The sequence below is a fragment of the Podarcis tiliguerta genome, assembly GCF_965153285.1.
Source record: "Podarcis tiliguerta genome assembly, chromosome: 8".
Taxonomy (NCBI): domain Eukaryota; kingdom Metazoa; phylum Chordata; class Lepidosauria; order Squamata; family Lacertidae; genus Podarcis; species Podarcis tiliguerta.
The window spans coordinates 55,381,140-55,408,718 of record NC_139541.1 but is presented as its reverse complement, the minus strand read 5'-3'; the positions used below and the strand labels follow the sequence as shown (position 1 = coordinate 55,408,718).

General features: G+C 46.4%; 1 protein-coding gene and 1 long non-coding RNA gene across 25 annotated transcripts in view; both read right to left on the bottom strand.

Moving 5' to 3' along the window:
- The window catches only part of MACF1 (microtubule actin crosslinking factor 1), a 291,764-nt gene that overhangs the window by 97,909 nt on the left and 166,276 nt on the right, over window positions 1-27,579 (bottom strand). For 21 of the 24 annotated variants that reach the window (XR_014514346.1, XR_014514347.1, XR_014514348.1 and 18 more), the window contains 16 exons: window positions 27,435-27,570; window positions 17,559-22,979; window positions 15,980-16,129; window positions 15,092-15,307; window positions 13,692-13,841; window positions 11,405-11,632; window positions 8,234-8,383; window positions 7,626-7,859; window positions 7,216-7,428; window positions 6,241-6,783; window positions 5,280-5,456; window positions 4,244-4,367; window positions 3,749-3,957; window positions 3,164-3,481; window positions 2,045-2,214; window positions 610-766 (listed from right to left, as the gene is read on the bottom strand). Coding sequence is in view for 20 of the 24 variants with exons in the window: in XM_083453050.1 (XP_083309176.1) it covers window positions 610-766; window positions 2,045-2,214; window positions 3,164-3,481; window positions 3,749-3,957; window positions 4,244-4,367; window positions 5,280-5,456; window positions 6,241-6,783; window positions 7,216-7,428; window positions 7,626-7,859; window positions 8,234-8,383; window positions 11,405-11,632; window positions 13,692-13,841; window positions 15,092-15,307; window positions 15,980-16,129; window positions 17,559-22,979; window positions 27,435-27,570 (8,596 nt within the window). In the remaining 4 variants the exon portion in view is untranslated. Of the gene's footprint in view, window positions 1-609; window positions 767-2,044; window positions 2,215-3,163; window positions 3,482-3,748; window positions 3,958-4,243; window positions 4,368-5,279; window positions 5,457-6,240; window positions 6,784-7,215; window positions 7,429-7,625; window positions 7,860-8,233; window positions 8,384-11,404; window positions 11,633-13,691; window positions 13,842-15,091; window positions 15,308-15,979; window positions 16,130-17,558; window positions 22,980-25,176; window positions 27,407-27,434; window positions 27,571-27,579 lie in introns of those variants that run through there. The other 3 variants (XM_083453058.1, XM_083453057.1, XM_083453056.1) reach the window with 2 other exon arrangements.
- LOC310683341 lies at window positions 8,393-10,868 on the bottom strand. The gene is made up of 2 exons (XR_014514379.1): window positions 10,261-10,868; window positions 8,393-9,975 (listed from the first exon to the last, which is right to left on the bottom strand). It is a non-coding gene; the product is annotated as an uncharacterized lncRNA (long non-coding RNA).

The following is a 27,579-nucleotide window of genomic DNA, read 5'->3' as shown; positions in this document are numbered from 1 at the left end:
TAATACTCAGGAACTGGAGCCTGGTGCTCTGCATATCTCTTTGCCTCAGGTCAACCTCAGAAGCAGAATATATTTTGCAAAACAAGCAAACTGATATAAACCTGCAATGGCCCAGGGCACGGCCTGAAGGAACACAATGCATCAGTCTTGCTGATGCTTAACAGGTGAGTCTGCCCAGCACTTGGGATGCATCACCCACCCGGGCAGTCCTTTGGGTTAATTTAATTTAATTAGTTTATTGCAAAATTTATAAACCCCTCTGCATTCAGAGGCTACCTGATAGAACAAAAGACAAATATAATTTGCACAATGCCACAACCCAGATCTCAATATTAATTTTGGGGGAGGTGCAGAATTGTGATTTGTTCATTCACAGAGTACACCACAGCTCTGGCTATAGGAACCCAGGAAGACTAGAGTAAGCCTACAAGAGAGGGTCCCCCCAAGAGCTTCCTGTATTTGTTGCAGTTTCAAAGGAAACTAGCCCCTATTCAGACCATCAACCCAGATGCAGTGAAGCTCTTCTGTTTATGTTGTTGTGATCTCCCTCCCTCAAGAGCACATCTTCCCTAGCAGGCTCTGGGACTCTTTCCTTCTTTCTCTGCCCACCTCAATTTGCTGCATCCGCTTCTCCAACTCATGGGTGCCCAAAGAAGCCTCTGTGGCTGGGATAGTCGCCTCTGTTTCTTTCAGCCACCGCTTGGTGGATTCAACCAGTTTTCGGAATTCGTCCAACTGTTCTTGGCAGGAGGATGCGCCCTTCTCTCTGGGAAGTGGAGAGAAAGGAGGCAGGTAAAAAAGTGGGCCAGCTCTGCTAGCCCTTTTCCTAGCATGCATTCCAACAGAAAGTCACTGAGAAGTCTGCAACCACAGCAGGCTCAACCTCAGCTCCTGCTCCCAAAATGTGTTAACATGGCCTGCCTTGCAGGGCTGCTGTGTGAGGAATTATGAGAAAAACAGTGTCCAAAGTGCACTTAACACTTGCATATATGCCAAGTGTTGTTACTGCTCCTTCTGCAACACTGGACTACCTTATTTGGGACATTGTTGCTCAGTCCAATGGATTAAGGACTGAAAGGAAATATCAGCCTCTTCACGCTCTGTTCTTTGTTCCTGGCTCATCAGGCCCTAACAAGGTTATCCACCCACCACAGAAAAGTGAGCAGACATTTAGACCAAGTTCTCCTGTTAAGTAAATTCTGCAAAGCCAACCACCACCTCCCAGTCATGCTGAGAAAACACTGAGGCAGAGATGGCCTACACCCTTCCCGAAACCTTCAAGTTATCAAAATGTCAGTTTATGACAGCTTTGTTCTTCAACCTTCTCTCTGCCTCTGTCTCTGGTGTGAGGTAAGTGAGGTAAGTGTGTTTTAACTCACTACCACCAGCAGAGAAAGAAAATAAACAAGCATTGCCTTGACAGGTCTTTGTCAGGCTGTGAGTTTAGACGGGGGGTGGGGGGTCCTCCATCTTTGTAGTCCCAGGGACACATTTGGAAATCTAAGAAGCTATCACAGGCACGAGAAAACACTCATTCCATAGAAGAAAAACTGATGATGCTCAGACATCCTCCACTCCAAAGAACAGACAACTCTCCCCCCCCAAAAAACCAAACAACTCCCTCCAAAACATGACCTCTGCAAAAAAGTCAAAGCAGCCCTCATTAACAACAACAACAACAACAACAACAACAACAAAGGAGAACCAAGCTTTAGACACATGTTGGTTTTGACATTCCTTCTCCAACTGCTGTGAATTTCTATTGAGCAAAAATTCACGACTAAGCACCAGCCACATTGTTTGGAAACCACACTGGCAGGAAAGGAATTAAGTTGTAAAAGGAGCCATATTATGAAGCTGGATCTTGGCTCCCTTCCAAACATGCCCTCCACCTCCGCAAAGGACAAGATGCAGGGCCACTTGCACGGTCTCTTGTGCATGTGGCACAACCCTCGGTCCTTCTGAATGCAGAGCAGATGCTCTACCCCAGAGCTGCAGAGTGTCTGCTCATCACCATCACAGAGCAGCCAAGAGCACCCCTTACCGTTCCCTTGCTGCTTTCTGCAACTGCATGAAGTCTTTCCGCAAACTGTGCACCTTCTCCTGGTGTGAGGAGGAGCTTGCTGCTGCAAAACCACAAGAGCTCAGCTCCGTGGTCAGATGCTCCAATGTGTCCAAGTCCTCGTGGTGCTGCTTCATCTCAGAATTCAGTTCCTGGCAACAAAACAGGGGTGGATGGAATGTTGCCATTAGAACAAAGAGCAGTGCCCAACACACAGGTCCAAGTTGGTCTTCTGGGACAAATTCACTACAGAAAGCCGCCAATAGAGACTGCACAGCTCATGTCAGCTCCTGGAAGCCATGTGTGACTGGGAGTGGTGTGGGGATGCAGAAGGGATATGCATGTGTGTGTGGTGTGTGTGAAGAAATTTTATGCAGTTCATGTTGAAAGGCAAGTCTAAAAAATTTGCACTTCCCAAAACAACACACAAGCCAAAATGCAGTCATCCTTTGAAATTCACACTTCTCTAAATTTTGCAGTTAGCTACCCAAGTGTTCAAATTGCATATACCAGGTAAAGTGTGCATTAAAAGGCTCCTATTAGTGAAAGTCAATTGTCAATATATGGTTTGATTGTACTGTTAGCCACTTTGAGCTTCCAACGAGGAAAGGTAGAGGATAGAACTTTTAAGTTAAGGCCAATTTGAGGGCCATATTCCCTCCTTGTTAACATTGCAGGGCCACATGCTAGCAACGGGCAGGGCCAATGCAAAAGGCAGCTGGGTGGATCCACCCCACTCTCCCTCACTTACACACCCACCCACATAAGAGACACCCACTTATTCACAAACTCCTTCCCTCCTCCATCTTGCTCTCTCACACACATTCTCCCCCAGCATCAGGATTACAAATGAGCCCTCGTTTTCAGTGTTCAAACTCTGAGCATGCTGCAATCCCATGCATGTAAAACCTGCTTTATTCTGAGCCAGACCTTTGGTCCATCAAGTCCCCAAAGGCCTTTCCCAGCTTAGCACCTCAAAGTGCCAGGGACTGAACCTAGGCCCCTGTGCATACAATCCTGTGGCTCCACTCCTGAGCTATGCCTGGTCCCCCATCACTCCTCTCAGTCTCTCTCCACCACCATCATTCTGCAGCTTCTCACCTGGATCTGCTGGGAGAAGTGAGCAATGTCACGATCGGGCTGGTTTCCCGAGGCCAACAACCGCATCCTGCTCTCCATGAACTGATGCAGTTTCTCAGAGAGGTGCTCGTACTGCTCCACCTTGGGGAGGAGATCCTTCAAGGCGTCCTCCTTCTCCTGCTGCTGCCGGCAAAGGCTGCCAAAGCGCTCCGTCACCTCGGCCAGCTTGCTCTGCAGAGCGGCAGCTGTGGCACTGTCGGCGGTCTCCATGAAGCGGGTCACCATCTCCCGGGTGGCTTCGAGGCTGCTCTTTTGCCTGGCGATGTCCTGCTTCAGCTTCTGTTAACGGACACACAAGGGCAGGCGGGCAGACATAAGGACTGGGGGGAAGGAATTCTGTTCTGCTCGCTTTTCACAGCTGACTGACCCAATCCTGAACTTCATTGTGGATTGGAATGCAACTCCCAGTTGGATTATGCATCTCTTGCTTTTGCAGTACAGTTTTGGTGCATTCCAAAGTGTGCATAAAAATACTTTAGTCTATCCTGCACAGAAATATTTGGGAAGCAAACCATGGACAGAAAGCAAAGACAAACCCCGGCTTACCATGTTTGTGGCGAGGGTCTCCTGGATGGAGGTGGAGGAGAAAGCAGCCACGTCTTCCCTCTGGAGGTTCCTCTCTACCTCAGCCACGGACTGAAGGAGGCTCTCCAGCCCCTCCTGCACACTCTGGGACTGGGCGATGGACTTCTGCAAGAGGTCTGAGCGTTCTGCCATCTGACAGGATAGGTTCTGGAAACGGCTCACGAGGGAATCTGAGGGAGCACCAAATCCATTACAAACTGGGTGCGGAAAATTAAAATGCGTGGAGGGCTTCCAGTACAGTACCCCATAGATTGTGTGGGGTCCAGCTGCCACAAATCACTCAGCTGTGTAAAAGGCCAACTAAGGAGGCTGAGAAATGTTATTTCTCAGAGCTGGCCAGCCCAAGGCACTTTGGTGCTGGAGGTGGTGAACTCAAACAACACCTTCCCATTTCCAGAACCCCCTGGGAAGTCCACAGAGCAACAAGGGCCAGAGAGCAGCTCTTTCCATCCTTACCTGTGGTTTCCTGAATGCCTCTGTGATCAGGTAAGGGCGCTTCGTGTATTTCCAAGAGGGACCGAGCTGCCTTCTCAAGCCTCTCTACAGGCACTTGGTGCTCTGCAAGGTCTTCCTGCAGGTGCTGTTGCAATTGACATGGCAGTGAGAGCAGAGCAGGAATTAGAGCAGGGACAGACATGAAGAATAACCTGCAGCTCTTTGATATAATATCTCAATAAATCCTGGCTGTGGTTAGGGAAGGGCCATATGTCAATGGCAGGGCATCTGTTTTGCACATGGAAGGTCCTCAGATCAATCTTGGGCATCTTCAGGTAGGGCTGGGAGAGACCCCTACCTGAAATCTTGGAGAGCTGCTGCCAGAGACCAACCAATGGGCTGACTCAATAGAACACAGCTTCCTATGTTCATAATATACTTAATCATCATGGACACTCTGGTTTTTTAACCATCATTGATCTTGCCAACTTTGATGGCAACTAACTGGGCCAAGCTTTTTGGGGGTAGGCAGTGCCTTACGGGCAGTGAACTGGTCATTGGTTATTGACATACGTTGGTCACGTTGCACTGATTTTTTTGTTGAATTGTTGCTGGGTGGGTTTAATTGGTTTATTCCTGAATCATAAGTTTTAATTTTGTTGATATCACTTTGGAAGTCACCCAGGGAAATATTTTCATTATGAGATGAATAAATGGAAAGAATGGATGAATGAAATATTCAGTGGAGAGGAAAATGTACTTTGCACACGTCTGTGCTCTTTTGGGGGCTACACATTCTATGACTGAGATCAAGCAAGGCAGCATACTGGGCTTCTCCATGTGAGTGCCCTCTGAATGTTGTTGGACTACAACTCCCATTATCCTTGGCTGCTGCCCATGCTGCCTGGGGCTGATGGAAATTGGAATCCAACAGCATCTGGTGGGTAGCAGTTTTGGTGAAGGCTGCCATATATGTAATGTACAACCCCATATGCTAACCCAGATTCCTAACAATTCCAAGACTAAGTCAGGGGAGCCATGAGCCCTGTTCACTTACTTTGGCACTGGCAAGCTGCCTCTGTAAAATGGCTGGATCTGAAGAAACAGGCTCTGACAGGAGAGTTGCCATAGCCTCTTCGCTCGCTTGTAGCCACGTCCGGAGAGATTCTGCTATGTCCTGGAACTGCTGAGAGCGATCCAGGAGCATACTCAGATGGGAACCAAGCGCAGTGCACTGCAAAAAAAGGAGACAATTGTCACAGATGATTCTGCGGTAAGTCTAAGGCTACAGTGCAATAGCAAGGTTCAGGTTTTGCCCCACCCCACACAGATGGATAGCCAAGATGGCAACCATGGTCAGTTGTAGAGATCATAAGGGATTAGAAAGCTCACCTTCCAATTTCCCACAATCAGTAGCTTATAGTTATATTTCTATCCCACCTTCTCTCCAAAGAGCTCAAGTGGCAGACATGGTTCTCCCCCTCCTATATTTTATCATCGTGTTAACTGTGGGTTAGGCTAAGCTAAGAGGCAGCGACTGGCCAAGGTCACCTAGTGAGCCACATGGAGATTTGAACCCCTGGGCTCCCAGAACGTAGTCCAATACTCTGTCACTATGCTATACCAAGGCTATGTACAAATCATAAAAAAATCAACAACATGGGAGGCCCACATTAAGCTCCAGGAATGAAGACATATCACAGTGGTTCCCAAAGTTCCCACCTTCCATGCTTTGTATTTAAATTTTTACTGCTATTTTATTTTTCATGCAAAATTCTTATCTGAATTTTATTGTGTTCTTATCTTCCTTAGTGGGTTGTGCAAACTGCTCTTCTGAATAACAATTGTTTTTTTGTTTTTGTTTTTAAAAAGGTGGGGTGGGGGGCATTGGAGATGAGTTTATGGAACGGGGGTGGGGGTGTTGGCCCCAAACTTTTGGGAACCACTGTCCTATGGCCTGCTTGTTCTAGATCCAGAGGTCCTAGATCTAGACCTTCTTTTTATCACTGTTCTTGTACCTTGGAATGGAGAGAACTGTATCGTTTGGTGGCATCGTCCAACTTGTTCTTCACCAGCACCCCAGTAGCTAAAACCTCAGGCCTTGGAGGCCCCCCAGCAGTCCCAGCTTCTGCCGCCACCTTCTCTGCATCCAGCACTTTCTGCCCGGACATTGTCACAAAGCGCAAATCCCCCTTGTGTGAGATTACATCTTCTGCAAAGCTGCTCTGCCGTTGGAGCAGGGGCTGAAGGGACTCGAGGCTGCCGTCTCCTGCACGCATCCTTTCCAGCTCTTGCTCGGCCTGCTCCAGCCAAGCCTCAAACTCCACATGGTCCCGGAGGAATTTCTGCAGCTCATCCCGGAGCGCCTGTGATTGCTTGAGCCGCACCTCAGACTGAGACAAGGTGGTGGCATACTGTCCCTTCAGCTCCTCCAGCCTCCCCTGCAGCCTCTGCTTCTCCTCCGGGGAGAGATTGTGGCCTTGCTTGTCCAGGAAGGCCTGGGCTGACTGCGTAGCTAGAATGACTTCTTGCTGCTGAGAGAGAAGCTCCTGATGGCGGACCTGGAACAACAGCAGCAAACAACCAGGCTGAAGTACATCCAAGTCTACACTGACCGCGTGAAATTAGAACCTGGGCCCTTTACAAGGCTAGGGAGGGAAACTGTAGCCACCTTCAAAAATGCAAAGCCTTCATACAGTTCTGCAATATCGAGCCCATAGGGCTAGCCCTACTGTTAGGCAGCATGAGGCAACTGCCACAGGTGGCAAATGTTGGGGGACAGCAGGGGCAGGCCTCCCTCCCTCAGCTGTTCTTTCTGACTATCCTGATTTTACCAACTTCTGCCAGAAGACAGAGCTCCCCACAAAGGAATGCGGTCCTTGGGGATGAAAAAGGTTCCCCAGTCCTGACTTTCAGCAAATGTGTTCTTAGCTTAAGCTGGATTTTACACCTAGATCTTTAACTCAACCCTCCATCCAGCAGACCCCACCAACCTTCAAGCTCTCATAGTGCAAAGTGAGATCTTCTTCAACTCTGTCGGCCTCCTTGAATCCACCATCAGGGTTATCTTGGACTCTTCCAGTCACTAGACCCACTCGGTGGTGTTCAGCTTCTGTGAGCTCCTTGGGCTGCTCTAGTGATGCCACCCAGTGCAGAAGAGATTCAATCTTACTCTTATTTTCTTCAAAGTCTTTGACAGCTCTAATCTGGAAACAGAACAGAGTGCATAGGAAGCTGATAGATTACAAAGCACAGAATGGGTAAATATGGGCATGCCGCAGAAGCATCCCACTACAATTCACAGAGCACTGGATAACATATAGCCTCTTTTAAGTTTACCCAACTCCCTCCTAATGCGAAGGAGGGATCTTCCACACCAGTTCCAGGTTGTGTGGTGCTGTACCTTTTCTGTTTGCTGTTGCACCACAGTGCTCACAGCACTCTCAAGCTCCTTCTGCGCCGCCTCCGTCCTCTCTTGCAGGGACTGGTACTGCTCCTTGGCCTGGCAGAGCCTTTGCTGCAGGGATGCCAGTTCCTTGGGGTCCAGCTTGGTCCGGTTCTCCTCCAGGAACTCCTCTGTCGCTTTCAAGACACCGGCAAAAGAGGCTGCTCGGCTGTGCAGGCTTCTCTGCAAGTCCTAATGGCAGAAATCAAAAGAGCAGCAAAGAGAGTGACCATCTCAGAGATTATGCTGATTAGATTTCATGCTGTCCTGTTGATTTTATTAGAACTGTTGAATTATTAGTTTGCTTTTATATATGGTGCACCTACTCTGCCCTGGGATTACCAGCTTGAGGGGTGTGTTACAAATGAAACAAAGCAAATAAACAAGCCACACGCCTTGCGTTGTAACAAAGACAGAACAAAACATGAGTGCAGATGCTGGAGTGTGGAAAGAAGAAACACCCAGCAACCCAGCCTGGTCATAAGATGTGTTTTGCCACCTAGCCTACCAGCTCCATCAAGGGAAACACAGTGCAGTGGTCCAGCCTCCTGTAATTGTGTTCTCACCTTAACGTCGCTCTGACTCTGTTGCAGTACAGAGAGGTCCCCTTCCCTCGCTGCTCCCTGTGGATCCACCAGTCTGTGCTCAGCCTGGTTCATCCAGGTGCACAACTCCTCCAGTTTCTGGCTGCGTATTGCCTGCTGTTCTTGAAGTGTCTGTTTAGATTTTGGATTGTTTAACAAAAACAAAGCACCTGTTAATGCCTGTCAATTCAACTGTTAAAACCACAAATGCAAGCCAAACAAGTTGCAAAACAGAAAGCACTTAAGCAGATGCAGTCAATGGCTCGCAAGAGGCATCGTCTCTCTCTCACACACACTCTCTTGCTTCACCCTTTACTTTTGCTCTAGACGGTCATTTAGGTCCATTGTCTGGCACATCAAAGCGTATATGGTTTAAAATGGAATCATTTGCCACCTAGGTTCTTTCTTCTGCCTTCAATTCCCTCTCTTATTCCCATATAGCAGCCCACTTATCAAGGACTGATGTTGACCTGATGGCTTTTTCCTTGAAAGATGACTTATCAGAGGGAAAATGGATGGCAAAATCTGTGTGGCTCTTGCAGGAAAATTGGAGGAAGGAAGAATCTGGTCTTCTCCTTGAAAACCTTTCCTGCAAAATCTTTTATTATTATTTTTTTTGCATTCCAATGTAACACTTTTCATGCCTCTTTCTCCCACTGAGGGGTGGGGAGAAACACATTCACTGAACCCAAACATAAATCATTTCCATGGAGGCAGTTATTCTGGCTTATGCTGTCAGGGCTAGAAAGCAATTAACCCAACCTTTGCTTGAAGCCCTGTTTTTGCATCCCAGTCTCAAGAACAAAAGATACCTGGGGAATAACAAGCTGTGCTAAATGACCTTGCACAACTGCTATAAACCCAAAAGATGTTATTTCTGGGAACAGTGGGAGAGATAAAGAGAGACAGAGTGAGTGTGAGTGAATTTTGGACACTGCACCAAACCAAGTCCCAGATTATCCTCTTGGGAGTCCTGCAAATAGGGCGTCATTGAGCATGATGTGTGACCCTGGGCCATCCTTCTTTCAACCAGTGTGCAATTTGTCTTTCCCTTGGTGCCTTACGATCAAAACATACAAACTTCTGCCAAATGAAAAACAGGGCTTTTTTTGTTCATTTTCAGACATTCCTTAAGCCAAATAACAGAAGCAGTTTGAGGAGGAGGAGAGGGGAAAAGAGCACTGCTAAAAAAGCACTCTTCAGCAGCATAACAAGATCTTCTCGCATTAGGGATGGGAGCACACTGAATCTGAAAAGGCAAAGCAAAACGGTTAATACACACAAACACACATACACAAAAAGAAGAGAGGCAGAATAGGCACACATTACAAGGGGACAATTGTTAAACAAAACCTTACTTGTATTAGCAGTGTCTGAAGGAAAAAGAGAGGCAGGGGCATGCAGTTATGGGGGCTGCAAAAGCACACCTTTATTGAGCATCCTTGTGTGCACTTCTTAAGGGCCAAAGTGGATGCATTGCTGAACTCAGAAGCACAGAAGAGTCTTAGTAGCAGATATTCTTCCTGTTCTTAGAATATTCACTCTACATTCTCTAGATCAGTGAAGGGCAGAATTCAAGCTTGCTGAATCTATTTTGTGCTTTGCTAAAACCCAAAGATCCACCAACTGGAGCCTGTGAGTGTCTCTGATGTGGGTTCTAAACACCAGAACTGAGCTGAGCTCACAATCCTTCCACATTTATATTTATGCTTCCTAAGGATAGTCTTCTAAAAAAAGGGCAGGGGTAAGCAATGGTAGACAGGACCTGCTGGGTAGATCTTTGGATGATCTGCAATGGATTGGCGAGGATTTCTGCTCCCAATTATTTAACAACAGCATCAAAATTCGGCTGCTAAAGTGAGGAAAGCTTGAGGGTAACCAAGAATGTGTTTATATCTGCTGGTAAAAGTACACAGAGGGCAAGTGCACCCGGCACCTTTAAAACACCAGTATGCATATCAAAACCCCATTCCTTAAATATAAGATAGAACAGGGGCTGGAAGGGTAACTATGTTTGCAGAGACTGTACTGATTTTTCACAAAAGACTTTCTCCTGTCTGAGAAAAGTCAGAGCAACAACGGGGGGGGGGGGGAGGTGGTTTTGATTAAACTGCAGCCCTGAGTGGGCCTTGCGTGCAACTGTGTATTCTGCACTATTTCCACCATGTTCATGTGTTGTGGCAAGTCCTAAACCAGGGATGGGTAATGGTGATCCCCTTTGACCAGCAGGTTGGAACCACCCAAAATTTAAAGTGTTACCAAAAGCAAGCACTGCTTCCAAAGGTTCTCCCTTTGTACCCACAGCTTTTCTTGACACACCTGAAATCAGATGATGGAGGTGAGAGAAAAGTGGGCATGGCTGGAGGAAAACAGACTTGCAGGCCAAAGGTTCCACCTACCTGCCACAAACCATAACATACAAACCAGCACTTCTGGTTTGTTCCTCTACAAACAAAGCTTGGTGCTCAGTCTCTTGGCTTACTAAGCGTGACTTGTTTGGAGATAAATAAGCCACGAGCAGCATTTTGCACAACATATTAAAGCAGGGCTCATGGTTTGTTGCTCCTAACTCAACAAAGTGAGGAGCACAGCAGACACAGTTCCGCAGAATAAGCTTGCTCATGTGCAAAACTGGACTGCTTGTTCATGTGCAAAATTGGACCACTGTGCCTGTTGCACTCATACTGTGCATCCGCACATCTATTACAGCTAAAAACCACAGTTAGCAACAAGTCCCCCAGACCCTGGGCTAACCCTTGAATCACAAATGTGTTGCTTTTAATGCTCCGCTTTCTCCCCTCTTGCTCCATCTAGGTCATTACTTTAGCCTTCCTAATTGAGAGGCAAGATTCAGCCCCACCGCCATGACAGAAACCAGCTTAACTGGTGTCCCCCATTTGCCCTTAGAACAGCCACCTATTTGGAGTCCTGACTCACTCTGTGAAAGGGAGGATGGAAGGAGAGAGACACAGAGATGAGGCATCTCTCTGCTTTGAAGCAGCAGCTGACGCACTCTATGATGCCACAACTTAATTGCAAAAGGATGCATACAGAAACTGTAGGAAGGGCGGCTTGGTTAAAGAGGAAAAGACACACATTCTGCTCCCTGTTAAATACGACACAGCAAAGAGGTTGCCACTCCACCACTGTCACCTGATCTGTCTGCTCCGCTTGCTGGAGACAGACCTGAAGGACCTCTGCCCGGGTGGCCAGCCTCTCTGAAAGTTCCCGGAAGGATGTCTGCAGCTCGTTCAGCAGCCTCAACAGCTGCCTGCTTTGTTCCGGGGACAAGTCTTGAGCGTGCTCAGAAATGAAGAACTGAATGTCAAGGGCTGTTGCATCAAGCTGAGCTTTGGTATCTGCAAGGGGCCTTTTCAGCTCCTGGCCATGTCAAGAGAGGGGAAGAGGGAGAAAATGTAGCCACTCTGAGACTTCAGTCACCCGCAGGATACCTTTGCAAGTTTCACCTGCTTGAATGACCAAGTGACCAGAGACTTTAAAACAAAAGAGGCTTGATGGTCCTTCATCGGGGCAGGAAGCTTTCCCCGATAGCCTGAAATTGACACACTTAGAGCTAGGGAGAAGGGCAGAGAAATAGCTCAGAGCCAGTCTGAATTCATTCTCTGCCCCTCTGTCTCTCACACACCATGAATTTGTGAGTGGATGAAGGTGAAGCACCTAAGGATGGGTCAGTCTGTCAATTTCAGTTTCTCTCAGTTTCTTATTTTTCCCATTCACATTTTTGCACCGGATTGTGTGTGGTTTTTAAGTCCTAATGAAAATTAAACAGCATTTTAGCATACACTTCAATTACACACATTTTTGTTATGTAATTTTGCCCAATAAACATATTTTTGCAGGCTATTTCCCCCTTATATAGAGCATTTTAATGTGTTATTTTCATTAATATATGCATTTATGTATGCATTCCCCTAGTATATGCATTTCTGTACTAATTTCTTGCTTGGAAAGGAACACAAAATTCGGAGACGTGTGAATTTCAGTTCACATATTGTTTCAGGACGTGCATAGCTGGTAGGTTTGCCTTTAAATGAGAAGTGAAATCAATTTTCCCCACACAACTTTAGAGACACCCCAGGGTGCAAGCTCTTTCTCCATGGGAACCTAATGTGGAATTGCAGCCTGATGCAGAAGTCTTGGTTTGCTTCTCAAATGCTCTCCTTACATTTGTTATATCTTAAAATATACATTACAACTACACCCTAAGACTTCAGGGTGTAGTCTGGTTTCCCTTCCCATCCCAAAGAAACTAAACCCCGCCCACCCTTCCCTGGGGAGCTTCCCATCACCCAGAAAAACAAAAAATGCCTGGCAATGTTACATTCTAAGTCAAACCAACGTTGGCTGGGGCTGATGGGAGTTGTAGTCTGAAACATTTGGAGGGCACCAGATTGGCAAAGGCTGTTCTAAGTGGAAAGGAATTGGCTGGCAGGTCATATAGCTTAAGGTCTGGCTTCCCAGTCATATTATCTTGGGAGGAGCCAGTTGCAAACTCAGGCATGCCACACACCCACAAAAAGCTCTCAAGAGCTCCAGGCAGAGAAGAGGAAATATTTGGGTTTTTTTCAAATGCCAGATCATAAAACTACACAATTCATAGCCATAAATGGTTATAACTTACAACACTCACAGTGTTGCACAAACGGTTGTGATGTCTACTGGCGCAAAATGCATGGGTGATGCTAATTGCTACCACAGATCCATTTTTAGATCATAATGCAGACCCCCCCCCCCCCGCATGGTGTGTGTGTGTGTGGGGGTGGAGCTTTGTCTAGACAAGCAAGGAGTCTCCACTAAGCAGAGTTCTTGAATCTTGCCAAAAGGTGTGGGGTGGTGGAAAAAAACAGGAGAGAAAGGAGGACAACTCAGGGCAATGGAAGAAAAGTGGAGGGAAGAAAAAAGAGGCCTACCAGCCTCAATCTGGCCCTCCTAATTCATCCACCAGAATTTCCATAACGGTAACCTTTGGTGGTCAGGACACTGGCAAGCAACTAGCAGGAAATGGCTACCACCATAACAGCCCTGTTTGTGAAATACCCTGAAGCATCTGGCTCCATAAGGGAGCAACACTCTCAACCAGGCAGACCAATGATCCAATACAGCAGGGCCATTCTCATGTGGTTTACTGTTGTTTCCAGAGCTGGAAAGGTCCCAGAATGAGTTTGTAAATACCGAGGACAACTTCCTAAACATATGCCTTTTTTACAAATATTGAGTAGCTGATAGGATAATTGCATTCATGGTTGAAATGAAGTGAGCCAAGGCAGAAGGCCCAAAGTGACTGGTCCCAAGGGTGCTCTCAGCAGAGAGTATAGGTCCCCTAGTTAGCATGCGGACAACCAGGAACTCCCAGCCCCCTCCGTGGGAAGTTGCCACCCTCCCAGTCAGGCTTAGCCTGGGACGTTGCTATGGCAACTACCTTGTAGCTCTGGAGGCAGGAATTCAAGCTGCTGGCATCAGTTTTAGTGCGGGACTCTAGATGGTTGAGTAACTCTGTGGTGTCAGACGCCCAGCTCAGCAGCTCCTGGAGCCTGCCCTGCAGCTTCCCATGCTGCGCTAGGATTTCAGCCTCAAAATGAAACAACAACAGAGAAATAATAATTAAAACCAGAATAGGAACAAAAGGGCAAACCAAGGTCAGCCAAAGATGCCAAACCTTAACAAATATTGGCATTTTAGCTGACAGGCACAAAACTCTGGCCTATTCTTGAAGCGAAAGTGTCTCCACAAGGTGACTCTCCCCTCAAGATCCACGTGGTAGGAGAGCTCTTGTGAATGGGCTCACATATAGCAGCAGTAGCAATAGCTGCTTTTTAAACAATGCTTGGGGGGGGCACGCAAAAAAAGGAAGTCTTTTTCAGTATGCAAGAAATTCCTATTGCTGCATGAGGAGTCATTGTGCAAGAGAACAGAGAAAAGAAAAACAAGGGGGGGGGGAATTATGCATGGGTGAATCTTCCCCCACAAAAACTGTCACATGAAGTGGCCCCTGAAACTCAGATGCACACACTCCACACAAGCAGTGTTCAGAGGTGGGACAATGTACGGTTGAGGCCCAGGACATCACTTAATTATTTGGCATTTTCCCCAAATCATCTGATGGCCACAAAGAGAACAAGAACAGGATGCTGGAATAGATGGTGTAGGCGTGATCTAGCAGGCCTGTTCTTATATTCTTATGCTCTTAACGGCACATTAAGGACAAACAGAGTTAGAAAGTTGATGTGAGTATTAATCTGCTTTTAGTCTACTGTCCATAATTGTTGATTTTTCTTATTGATAATTTTATTGTTTATCATTTTTGTAGACCACTTTGAGGTCTATTTTTACTATCAAGTAGTATATAAATTTTGTGAAATGAATGAATAAAACAAACCTCCACTTATGCAATGTGTGTGTGGGGGGGGGGGGGCATTCAGACATGAGACCTTTGCAGCTCCATTTTGCTTGCATACAATGACCCATTTTCTACCCCTTCTAGGAAAAATATGGATTGCTTCCAGACAGGAATTTAATACTGTAAAAAAGGTTGTTCGGCTATTGCAACAGGATTCTTTTTTAACACTGTATTTTCCCCAGAAAGTATAGATCCAGATTAAATGGGGGGAAAGACAGGTTGGCATTTTGATGCCAATGATGTGTGGATGCTGCAAAATCAACAACTCCTGCATGCGCAAGGAGCAGTCACCCCACAATAAACACCCGCCTGGAAGGACCCTGGAAGGGTGGGTCCTGTGCTTTTCCATAGAATCGGCAAGCACCTTCTTTGAACAAACATGGAGCCTCCTTGCCAAAGGAAGGCTGTAAGGAGTGCAGTACCTTTTCTGCTTCTGTCGCAGCACGGAGGTTCAGTAGCCAAGAGTCCAGGGCCTCGCTGACGGAGCCAAAAGACTTCTGAAGGTTCTTGGCATCTTTCTCCAAAGCCTTCAGTAATTGCTCAGGGACTTCCCAGGGAGGGTTGGATACAATCCCTTTCACTGCCTCCAGCTCCTGATTCATTGGAGCTGACAAGTTCCTCAGCTCTGCGTCCAAGGCCTAAGGGGCAAAAGGGTACCTATAAGCAGACATCTAAGCAAGACAAATGGTCCTGCCAAGGCTGGAACGAACTTGAGCCTCACGCTCCTCCTGTCTGCTGTTAAGGCTTCTCAACTCTTTTCAGGTCATGGTAATCCTGTCCAAGCAGCAGAACCCAAGAAGCTCTTGTACATGTGTCATCGTCCAAGCATGAAGCAAGATTTGGTCCAAATAGTTCAATCCAGTACAAGTAAAAAAGAAAACCAACAATTGTAATCTGGTGTATGGGTGTAGACCAGGGTTCAATTCTCACAATGGTCCTGAACTCCCTTCTACAGCTTTTGGCATGCACACACACACACACACACACACACACACACAATACTCTCTCAGCCTCATTCGCCTAGTGTCATCTACATCACAGGGGTAGATCAGACCAAAGGCTAAAAAGTACTTTGCAAAAACTACAGAGGATGTGAAAAGAATGAACAGCAACAGTAACTCATCTGATTGAGTGGACTGTAGTCCACAAAAGCATACACCTTAACAAATGTGTTAGCCTTTTGAGGTGCCACAAGACTCTTCAGAAGTCCCCAAGAAGCTTACAGGCAGAGCTTAAAGGGAATTGCCATAGTGGCCAGCCCCCTGGGGAAAGTGACCTTTAGGTGTGAAAACCAAAGCCACTCCTCTTACCTCAGCCTGGCGAAGCAGTTCCCGCAGCGCTGCTGAACTCAGATCTGCAACTTGAACCCGCTGGATGCGCATCTCAATGTCACGCACTCTGGACAGGAGCACAACCAATTTCTCATCATAGCTGAGGCAAAGCTGTTTGCTGTGTGGAGCCTATGGAGTCAGAGGCATTAAAACACAGGTTTTAGACAGAATAGGAGAGGGATTCAGACAAAGCACAACAATCTTGGACTTTTCTATTTGCATGGTTCTAGCTTATTTCATCTAAAAACTGCATTTCTTGTGGGGCCAGAATTCATTTTTTAAATAAAATATTAATTTCTGAAAAGATTGTAAGGTTTCCCTGATAGTGGCCCGTCTTCTTGAGACTCTCTCCCAGGAGAGACTCACCAGTCTACCTGGCTATCAACCTTCCAACATCTGGTTAAGAAATCCTTACATTTGGCACCAAATGCTTTCTGGCAGGACCATATCCACTAAAGACCCCCTGATACAAGCAAGCACCTCATGACACCAACAGGGCACCTGACACCATGTGGTGTCAGGTGAAGCCTAGAGTTTGTAGTGTGACCAGAAACAGCTGCAGAGGCCTGACTGGGCTGCCTGGTGGGCCTAAATTGGCCTGCAGACTTGAGGTTCCCCCCCTCTGACTTTCAGGCTGTATTTCAGGGGCAGCCAACTGCCATAATCTCTGAGCATTGGCCATGTTTGTTTGGGTTGATGGAAGTTGGAGTCTAAAACATCTGGAGGGTACCCTATTCCCCCACCCACTATATCACATATATTGGGCATATAACTTCCTCTTCCTTGCACTCTTAGGGAGCAAGTCAAGCTTCAAACTATGATGAGGAAAGAGCCAACTCTCCACCTGCCCCTCTTCCCTGAAGCTGGGCAACTTTAAAGGAAGACATAGGCAGGGCTGCACCAGAGGGAAGGGGGTCTGGTTTAGCTTGCTCCTTCACTGTTGACTACCTGGCCTCCAGAGCAGTGGTGTAGTGGTAGAATTTGAAGAGCATCATGGCAGCCCCCAGAGCCATCCATGCCCAAGTCATCAAGATAAGTGTGACTGCAATCATGTCCACAGTTTCCTGGGGAGTCAGCTCTCCTTAAATGTAGAGATGCTCCCTCCTGACTGCATAGATTCAACAGGTAAAATATACTAAGCTTCAGCAAAATCATCATCATCATCATCTTCCAGGAGCTGAAATGCAACAGTTAGCATTTCACTAGGAATGCAAATCACCTTGGCAAAAGGGAAAATGCCACAATTTCACCTGCTTGCATAAAGTCGAAAGAGAGAAGCATTTAGCCTCTTGCTTATTTTTTCTCATGTTCTTGACTTCATCTATGTTTATCTGTCACAAACCTGAAAGCCTCATTAGTGCCTCATTTACTCACCAGAGTGAGGAGGCTCCATAAATTATCCTGGTGTTCTGGTAGATGCTGTTGCTGCTCTGAGAGAGTCCCAGAGGTGCACTCCAACCCACCCTACACCACTGCTCAAGAGATATACTTTCATTTCAGCTGTCCAGCTAGCTTCACAATATGAATAAATGTCTCTGAGATTAATAAATCCACCTACCTTGGCAAGTTTGGGGGCATCTTGGCATCTCTCTTCCCCACTGCCTTCAACCACACAGGTGGGTTCATCAGCATCCTTGCTTTGTCTGGTCGTTTTTGAGGTTTCAATGTCTTGCACAGGTGGTTTTTGCCTAGAAATATCCCTCTTGCTTTCTGGAAACTCTTGGTCTTGCAGCATCTGTGCCTCTGGCTCCATTTTCTTGTCTCCCACAGAACCAATGTGCCACATCTCTTCTGCTTCTGCATCCACAGGCACTCCTTTGGCAACAGCACTTCCATAGTTTCTAGTTAGTTCCTGGACAGCATCCTCTTGTCTGAGCAAAGGCACAGAATGATAATGACTTATCTTGTCCTCTAAGATCTCTCTGTTTTGCACAGGTTCTGTCTTGAGTGCAGAAGGCCCTGAGGATTCTGTGTCATCTACCTTAGTAGTAACATTAGCTTTTTGGACCTTTGAGATAATTGGTTCTTTGGCCTTTTCTTGAGATACACTTTCTTCCAGATTATCTACCTCTACCAAGGAATCTTGATAAGTTCTAGTCTCTTGCTCTGTTAACTCTCTGGGTGAATCTGTCTTTGGGGTAACATTCACTTTCTGATCATCTGTGATGTTTGCTTTAATTCTGTCTTGCTTGTTCTCTTTTCCAAATGCCTGTGGATCTAGTCTCTCAACCTCCACTTGTTCTATTGTGGTCTGGCTGCTGGTCACCCTGTCAGATATATTCTCCTGGAATGATTCTAGAACCCCAGAGGCCAACTCCTCCTTGATCCTTCTCATCAAAGTTTCCTTGGAATCTGGGGTAGGAGGGGATGGCCTTTCTTGGGAAGAGTCACACACCCTAAGTGGTTCTGTTGGGGCAGCAGGCTGCTTTTTATTCTTTTTTGTTTTCTTCTTCCTGGTGCTTTTTAAGTCAATACTTTCTGAAGTGAGAAGATCCGAGGGTCTTAATTGAGATCCAGGGCTTGGTAGTTCAGTCTTGATGTCCGCACACAGCAGCTCATCAGAGGCCTGTTTCTTGGGCTCTACAACTGCAGGAAGTCCTTCAGAATTTATGAAATCATTTTCTTCCTCCGTCTGACCTACAGAACTGAGTTTCTTGGGTGCTGACACCTCCAGAGGTTCCAAGTGTACGATACCCTGAGCTTTCTTCTGGAGGACAATGGCTACAGCATCACTCTCTTCCTGGGTAAATCTCTTGTCTTGTTCCTGGTCCCCATTAATTGTCTGGTTCATCATCACATTCATCCCAGACTTCTCCTCCTGGGACACAATTCCTTCCAATTTCTTTTCAATCACCTGATCGTTTCCTACTTGCTTTTCCAATTTGCCTTTCTGGAGTTCTTTCCCTCTCAACTTGCTTTCCCTCCTAATATTTTTTTTCTGGGCTTTAACTTTCAGGGCATCAGCTGGGTCTAACATAGAGGCAAGTTCAGGTGCCAGCCTGCCTTCTGCTAAAAGCTGACTAGCCAAACTATCCAGTGCAGTAGGAAAAGGAAAGGAGGCTGGCACTGATTCAACCACTTCTTTTGCCATCTCCTGAATCCCTTTTGAAGAGTTGTTAGCAGCATCACCAGTTAGGCTGCTCTCCATAGCTGAAGGCACTGGAGTCTCTTTCTCATCATGATTCTCAGCAGCATATTCACAAAAGCCTAACACTTCAGACATGGAGATCCCATTTTGCAGCAACAGCTGAGGCTGCTGATCTTCACGTTCTTCCAGGTTCTCACATTCAGATCTATTGTTGCTTATTGGAACACTTTCTTTAACTGCGCTGGCTAATTCCTCACTGACTAATCCCCTCTCAGCGGCCTCTTTTAACGTCACTCGTTCTCCACTCTTGGTACCAATAATTCCTCCAGCCAAGAGCTGATTAACAGCAATGGCTTTAGCTGTATCTTTATCTAGCACTTCTCGCTCCAAAGCAGATGCCAGTGTCAACCTTTGGCAAGTTGAAGTCTCCATGATGCCACCTGTGTCTGCTTGAGCCTGCAACAACCTCAATGCAAGCATGGGGTCTACCTTGCCAAGCTTAACTGCTTGTGGATATGAGAGTACATTCCCAGTCACTTCATCTTTGAGATCTCGAAATGGAACAACTTCCAAGTATCTCTGCCCTGACTCAATGTCAATTTTGCTTTTCCTGACCAGTTCTGGATAGGAGACCAACCTACAGCTCTCTGGATCAATTATTGCATGCTTCATTTCAGAGGATACAATGGCCTTTTCCATAACTGCTTTGGGCAAGAGTCCTTCCTTCACAGCTTTAGCCAATATAATCTTCTGGCCAGAAACAGGGTCAAATAGGCTTCCAGTTGAGGCTTGTATTTCTTGAACATTGTTTTGAAAATCTGAGCTGACTAATCCCAGGGATATGGCTTGAGGCAAGGGCATAGGTTCCTTTGTTTCTGGATGAATGTACTGATGCAAGCATATACTTTCTGCCTTTGTGAGATCTTCATAGAAGCCTTGGTCAATCAATCCATGTTCCACAGCATCCTCCACAGAAAGTCTCAAGCCTGTCTTGTGGTGAATAATCCCTCCATCAGCTATCTGCTTGGTCAGGAGTTGGAAGGCTTTCTCCTTGGTGAGAAATCCCTTTTCCACAACCTGTGTGATTGTCAAAGGTTCTTTAGTTTTAGGATCTAAGACGCCTCCTATTTCAGCCTGCAAAGTGATTAGCTTCTCTTTGGTTGCATCGTCAGCACCTTTCCCCTTAGATGCTTTCTCTAGTTTCTTAAGATCTTCTTGGGTAGATTGCTGTATGAGGCCATGGTTAGAAGCCAATGTGACTGACATTTTCTTGCCACGCTTGAAGTCAACAATCCCACCGGTAACAACTTGCCCTTCCAGGATTCGTGCAGCGGTTTCTTTGTCCAAGAGACCAACGTCAGATGCATCCTTGATGGAGAGAATGGTTTTTCGAAGTGGATCTATAACACCACTTATGGCTTGATCAGATGCTAGCACCTTCTGCATTAGTTTCTCATCCATCAGTCCTTCACCAATTACTTCTTCGGTGGTTAATGATTCACAGGTCTCCGCATCAAAGAAGCCACTGAATATTTTCATCTTGTCCATCAGTTTGATGGCTGTATGGCTGGGTACAACTCCACAGGCAATGGACTCATCCAGGAGCATCTTCTTCCCTGTCTGTTCATGAATTATGCCACCATCCTGAAGCTGCATCAGCAATATTTTAAGGGTGTTGTCTTCTCCCAAGTCTGTGGACAGTTTTGGTGATGAAGAACTATCAGTTTGATGGAAATGGTCCATTTTTCCTTCTGTACTCAACTGTTCTTCCATAATATGGTCATCTGTAGATTTCCCTTCAGCATGATGAAGACTTTCAACTGATTCATTTCTCACTTTTCTAATACTTAGCCAGTTCACAGAGTCAGCACCTGCTGCATCTTCTGCTGCAAGAGTGACATTTTCAATAGCATTATCCTTCAAATTTTGAGATTCCTCTAGTTTCTCCAAATCAACAGTAGATATAACGGTTTCTTTTTCAACAGGATATATTTCAATACCAGTCTCCCACTCTTTGAAAACCATCTCTTCTGCCTGCATTTTTGCAAACGTAACATTTTCCCACGAGATCTCCACATTTGTGGATTCCATTTCAAAGCTGGAGTCCTTGATGGATTTGGACCCTGGCAGTTCAATTTCATCCCTGCTCTGGTTTGTCGTCAGGTTTTGCTCTCTTCTGGACTCATCCATTTCACTTTTAAGGTCTCCCACAGGATCCACTTCCACCTCTGGCATCTTTACATTCACATATTCTATTTCTTTCACTGGAAGTTTTCCAATTTCTATTTCAAGTGTTTTGTTAGATGGACAAATTTCTGAGGGCATATATCCTTCAAGCTCTTCTTTGGACACAGATAAATTAAATTCAAAGTCCTTCAAAGCAAATTCATTATGGGGTTTAGTAACCACAGTTATTGTCTTCCCGTCTTCAAAATCATCCCATTGTTGGGGTTGGCTTTCACTAGTTTTTAAGGGATGGGCATTAGATCCATTATCTTGAGCTGCAACAAGCATTTCAGCAAGGTTACTTAACTCCCCATCTACAAGCAGCAATTTTTGGCCATTGCTGATGTTGACATAGCTGTGAGTCATCAAATGAAACAGTGTCCGTTCTTCGCAGCTTCTTAGTGGACATTTGCTTTGGTTCGTAACGTCCCCTGGGCTATCTGAGGGGGGGATACTCCTTTCCTCCCTGCTTGGAGAATCTGCAAGGGGCATGTTTGGCATGACATCAGGAAGGTGGATTGATTTCAGTTTCTCGATGGCATCTCTGTCCAGAATCCCACGATCAGCAGCTTTCTCCCAGGTCAGGATCTCTCTGCTTTGGGGTATGAAAAGTGCCTCAATGTGTTGCCGTTTGCTTAGAATCTTATGGGCTAGCTCAGAAGACAAAATGCCCTGCTCCAGGGCATCTGTAACAGGGAGAATCTCCCCTGACTTGGGCTGCAGAAGACCCATAAAAGACCAAAGGGATTCTAGAATCACTACAGCAATTCTTGATGCTACTAAGTCTTTCCTCACTGCTTCATCCAGCGAAAGCCTATCTCCTGTAACCGTATCTATAATGCCACCTGTCTGCAGCTGTCGGACCAGAAGGGCACAAGCCAGATCTTGGTCAATCAGATTATGTCTTATGGCTTCATCCACAGTCAGCCGGTGGCCACTTTTGGGGTCCACAATGCCACCAGCAAAGAGCTGTGCTTCCAGCAACCTCACAGTCACCTGCTTCTCTATTAGTCCTTCCTGAACTGCACGGAAGATGCTCACTTTTCGGCCTGAAGTTAAGCTCACCATCCCACCTGCCAGCTGTTTCACTGGGAGCAGCCTCAATCCTGTCTCCTGGTGAAGGATGCACTGCTCCATCAGGTTGCTCAAGCTAATTTTCTTGGCTGAATTGGGGTCAATCAAGTCCTTGCAAGACCTCAGACGGGAAACCAACTTCCCATGAAGGCGGGTGGTAATGCTTCCTCTTTGAAGAGCCTCTTCTAAGCTGATCCTGCCTTGGCTGGAAGAGTCTATAAACCCACCAGTGAGAATCTGCACTTCTGCGATTTTCAGCCCAACGCTTTCACTGATGGTTCCATCTTCCATTGCAGCCATAAGTGGAAGAAGCTGCTTCCCTTTGGCATCTGTGTTGTCTACCAGCTGGACGGCACTCTGCAGTTCCTCCAGTAGCTTGTAGATCCTGTCGTTTATGATGCCTCGTGCCAGGCCTTCTGCCAAAGGGAGCTTTTCACTGGTATTGGGAACCACAAGGCCAGCTGTGATCACCTGGGCTTCCAGCAGTATAAGGCCTGTTTCTTGGTCTAGGAGACCTTTTTGCATGGCCCCCCAAACAGAAAAGACTTCCATCGTGCCAAGGTCCAGCACTCCTGCCACAGTCTCAATTCCCTGAAGAGAGGGAGGGGAGAGGGGAGAAAGAGGAAAAAAGTTCAAGAACAGAGAAGCCACTATGAAGGTGTTTGTTAACTATAAAGCACCCCCAAGTCCAATGATGTCTCAGTCTTTTAAGGTACTAGAGAGCAGATTTTCCCAATGGATAAGGATTTTTCTTTTAAGATTTTGGTTTCGGAAGTTGTTTGGAGCTCAATCTAGCCAGCCATAAGTGGCTACTCTGAGACATTTCGGACACCCATCAAGAGGAGCAAAGCAGCCAAAGCAGCGAGATGGACCGAGTGGCCAGGATGTTCCACATAAAGATACAAAGACAGATGGGGAAAGAGAGAGAGTGCCATGCACTCGCCACCCTTTGGCATTTATATATGCAGAAAGAGAGACAGGTTGCACAGAAGAGCCACAAGACAGGGTCACCAACAGGAAGCAAAGGGAAAGAGAGGAGGGGAAGGGGCACAAGCTTAGCCCCCTCCTCAAGCTTCCCATAAGCTTAGTACCCACACACAGGCATGAAAAGTGGCAGACCATGGAAGAAGAGGCAGCCATGCCATTGAGTTCTTTCCTCTGACCACTTAAATGGGAGCCTCTCACATTTCAGCACAACTTTCACCCTCACCATGGTGTTTCAGAAGGCTTCAGAGCCCTGTCTCATGACATGTCAAAATCCAGCCTAGAATAAGCAAGTACTATGGGCAAGGGGTGTGTGTGTGTGAAAACACTGGAACCAACTTGAACAGGTATCAAGGTGCAACAAGGACCTCAGACACTGCTCACACCTACATCTAGCAGTGATTTCCCAACAACATCCCTGAGATTCCTTAGTCTTCTGTGCGGAGGCAGATCATGGAAGACAAACTGCCTGAAGGACCCAGCTTGTCTGCCATTAGTCATCTCTCCATCACAATTGCAGTTACAGGAAGGGCGAGCCAGGAGGCGCTTTCGGCTCATCCAGTACAACTACTGTATTCTGCAGATAAGATGCTTTAGCTGGTAAACTAATGGTGAAAGGAGACCAACACATCTCAATGCGTTTCTTCCAAACATAAGCTGGTTTGCATACGATTCTAAGCCATGATTTGATTAAGCCACAGTTTACTTAACAACCCACCAGTCAACTACAAGTTAACAGATGGTCAAACAAGGCACAATTTATTCCTCAAAAGTTTGGTTTGCTTTCTAACTCCTCTTGCCTTGTTGAACATTTGACTGAAACAAACCATGGCAAAGGAAGGATGCTGAGTTTGCCTGTAACACCAGGCCATAGTTAAAACAAACAAAGGTTTGTAAGTGAACAATAAACCATGGATTGAAATCATGGATTGTTAGAAGAAAACAAATTAAGCTACTTGGCAGAGCTGGCACAAGGCACCAAATTTAGCACTGTGTGCAAACTAGGTCACAGGCTCATTTCAGGAAGTTTTCAAAAGCTGAGCCTAACCCCACCCCCACCCCTGATGGAGGGAAGGAGCATAACGATACTCCTTTGAGGAGATACAAAAGGGGGGATGTCAGTTCCAAGGATGACAGAATATATGTAGTGGAGACCACAGATATTTATAGAAATGACTTGAAGTGACTTACCCAAGGACACTGCAGTTGAGATTATGGCTATGCTGCAGTTTGAACTAAGAGCCTCCCAATATGCCCAGAACTCTACCCCCTAGAGCACACAATGGGAATTTCATGGACTCTTTACCTGCACTTTTGCGCTAAATTGGAAATCTGGTGAAGGTAGTTTAGCTGGGAAAAGGGAGGGGGGTGTAGCACTAAGTAGACTTATGGAATCGCCACACCTTGGCCATCTCTGGCCTGCACTGCACATAAACCCATATTTGGGGGGAGTGGTACAGATGCCATATTGGCTGGGGACTGGACTTCACTATGTCCATGGAGGCCTGCTTGCCATCCAGACCATGGGTGCAGCTTGCAGGCAGACAAGCCTGATAAGGCACCCAGACTTCCTAAGAAGAGGCTGTGCTCTTTCTGGCTCCAAATTGGCAGAGCTAAGAGGTGGCCCTGACAAAGCTCCATTTCATGGACCAGCAGGGCAGGGGCAGGGTGGAAAGGCCTACAAAGCCTTCTTGCACCACAACCAAGACTCCAAACATGCACATCCAGATATTAAAATCAGCAAGAGAAGAAAAGAGAGAGAAAAGAGGGGAAGGACAGGAGTCATAAAAGGCTTTTTACTTACCAGAGTTGTGGGGTTTGCCGTGAGCAGTGAAAGAAGACAGAGCCTTTATGGAGCAGCTCAGCCGTATGGCACACACAGTGTAAAAGCTGGGGGGTGTTAGCATCCGGCATGCGACTGTTTGTTTTGCACAAAAAAGTAGAAAGAACAATATCCCCCCCCAAAACACACACACCACTTTTTCTCATTTCCTGAGTGAGGCTTTTGGTGTGACCTCCAGATTGTTAGTTTTAAAAAACGACAACACATAATTGGAAGCAAGGATGGCAGTTAATCTGAACAGTAATTCCACATGAACACAAACCAAACAGGGACACATCATGCTCAATGCAGAGAGTTCTGTCATTTTGGTTTTGGCGTGCAGTTTCCCATTACTTTGAACCAGACATTTTCAACCAAGATCTAGAGATTCTTCCATGAGCAAAAAAGGTTTTCAAATGGCTCCCCAAAGGATTCCTACAATTGTGACACACTCAAACCAAAGTAAAAGGTGGAGACATCTAAAAGCAGCTTTCACCCACCTGGTACCCTCCAGATGTTTTGGGCTACAGCCCCATTCGCCCCAGTCAACACAATCACACGGGGCTGGGGCTGACAGAAGTTCCAGTCCAAAGCATCTGGAGGGAGCCACATTGGTGACAACAGGTCTACAGCTTCCTTGGGAAAATCCATTCCTCTCTGGTCACTCTGCTCCACTCTGGCCTTTCTTCTTTAGACCCCTGCTAGGTCACACGCGTCTCCTGCAGTGGGCAGCCAGAATCAAAGTGTGTTGGCTCCCAGTGAGTTACAAGAGGGAACAACGTGAGCAGATCAGTTTGGCCTTTTCCATGGAACCTCACACCCCTGTAAAGCTGGTGCTACAGGAAGGCAGATGATATGGTGGTCTTCAGATCAGGGGGCAACTGATATATATCTAAAACAACATTTTAATGTTTCAGTGACAGAAGTGGTTATATTTACTGAAATGCTGCCATCCCATACAAGCTTTAGCCCAAATACTAAAAGGGCAACAGGGCTTTCTTCCTGCTTTAATAGGTTCGTTAGTGCTTCAAGACACAGAGAGGTAGCAAGCGTCAAAACATAACTCCACACAGATATACATATTGCATTGGACACATGAATACCACACTTACGTACATGTAATATACAGAGTATACCCAGGCAGGACTCCAGAAGAACAAACCAAGAAACACAGATGGAACAGGTGTTCAAAGACATTTTTGCCAGAAGGGAGGGTGGCATAAAGTGGAGCTCAGAAGTGTGTGGAAGAAATGTATGAAATATTTTCTGGCAGTGAAGTATCCTATTATTGGAATAACACAGCCCTGTCATCCCATGAGGGTGGGGAGGTGAGGAGGGGGAGAAAGAGATTTGTTTTCCTCTTGTTTGCTTCAGATTAGAAGCATGCATTATACTTAAGTCAGGTTCTTGGTTCCCTTTGCTGGCTTTTCTTTTCCACTCCATGACCTCACTTGCCTCCCTTAGCTTCTCCCCCCACACCCCCAATCATAACTGTTAGTAGCAGAGCTGGCCCAGCCATTAAAGAGCTACTGGGTCTTGGAACAGCCTCTGATCCTTTCTCTCTTTCTATCTCTCTTTTCTTTGCTACCTGCCTACTTACCTGCCCCTGACACCTGAACTCTTCACCTAAACTGGGTCTGCAAAACTCTAGGCTACTGTAATTTATGCCTTTAAAGTCATGTTGAAAACTTATTTTGTGGCAGTGCTGCAAAGCTTATAATGGAATTCATCATTATCATCACCATAGGTGAAAGGCATCCTTGGAAATCTCCAGTCCCAGATTACATGGGGAATGCACTCATTTTCAGAGTACAGCTGAAGAAACAAGGTGGGGTGGCCAAAGTCTTATATTTTTTCCTAAGAGAATGCATCAGCTAGCAGCTTTCCTCTTCACTTTAGCATGGTTGCAAAGGAATCTGAGTATTCCAAAGGCACAGGAGCCCTCCATGGGCAAGGAGTCTGGCAACCCTAGTCTGTCATCCGCCCAAATCAACAAGTTTATGAAACTCTCTCTTGTCTTGTCCTTCAGAAACCAACTCAGCAAAGGAGGAACCTCTTCAGAATGCAGAAGATGGGGGAGAATGGGATGGAGCTGACTAATAAGGATTTTCAAAAGCCATCAGGGCTGTGGATGAAGGGACAAGTGCTGCCAAGAACAGATTCTCTCTCCCACCCCTGGGGAGGGAAAGAAAGAATATCACAAACTGGGGAGGATCCTGGGATGGAGAGAGGAGGGATACCTTATGGGCGGTCTCCTGGGCCATGTGACTTTGGAGCTGCTGGAGATGTTCGGTGGAGTCAGAGCACAGCTGGTCATAAGTCTTCTTGAGGTCATTCAGCTGGGTCACAATGTGTTCCTTCTCCTGGGCAGAAAGCCTGCAGGTT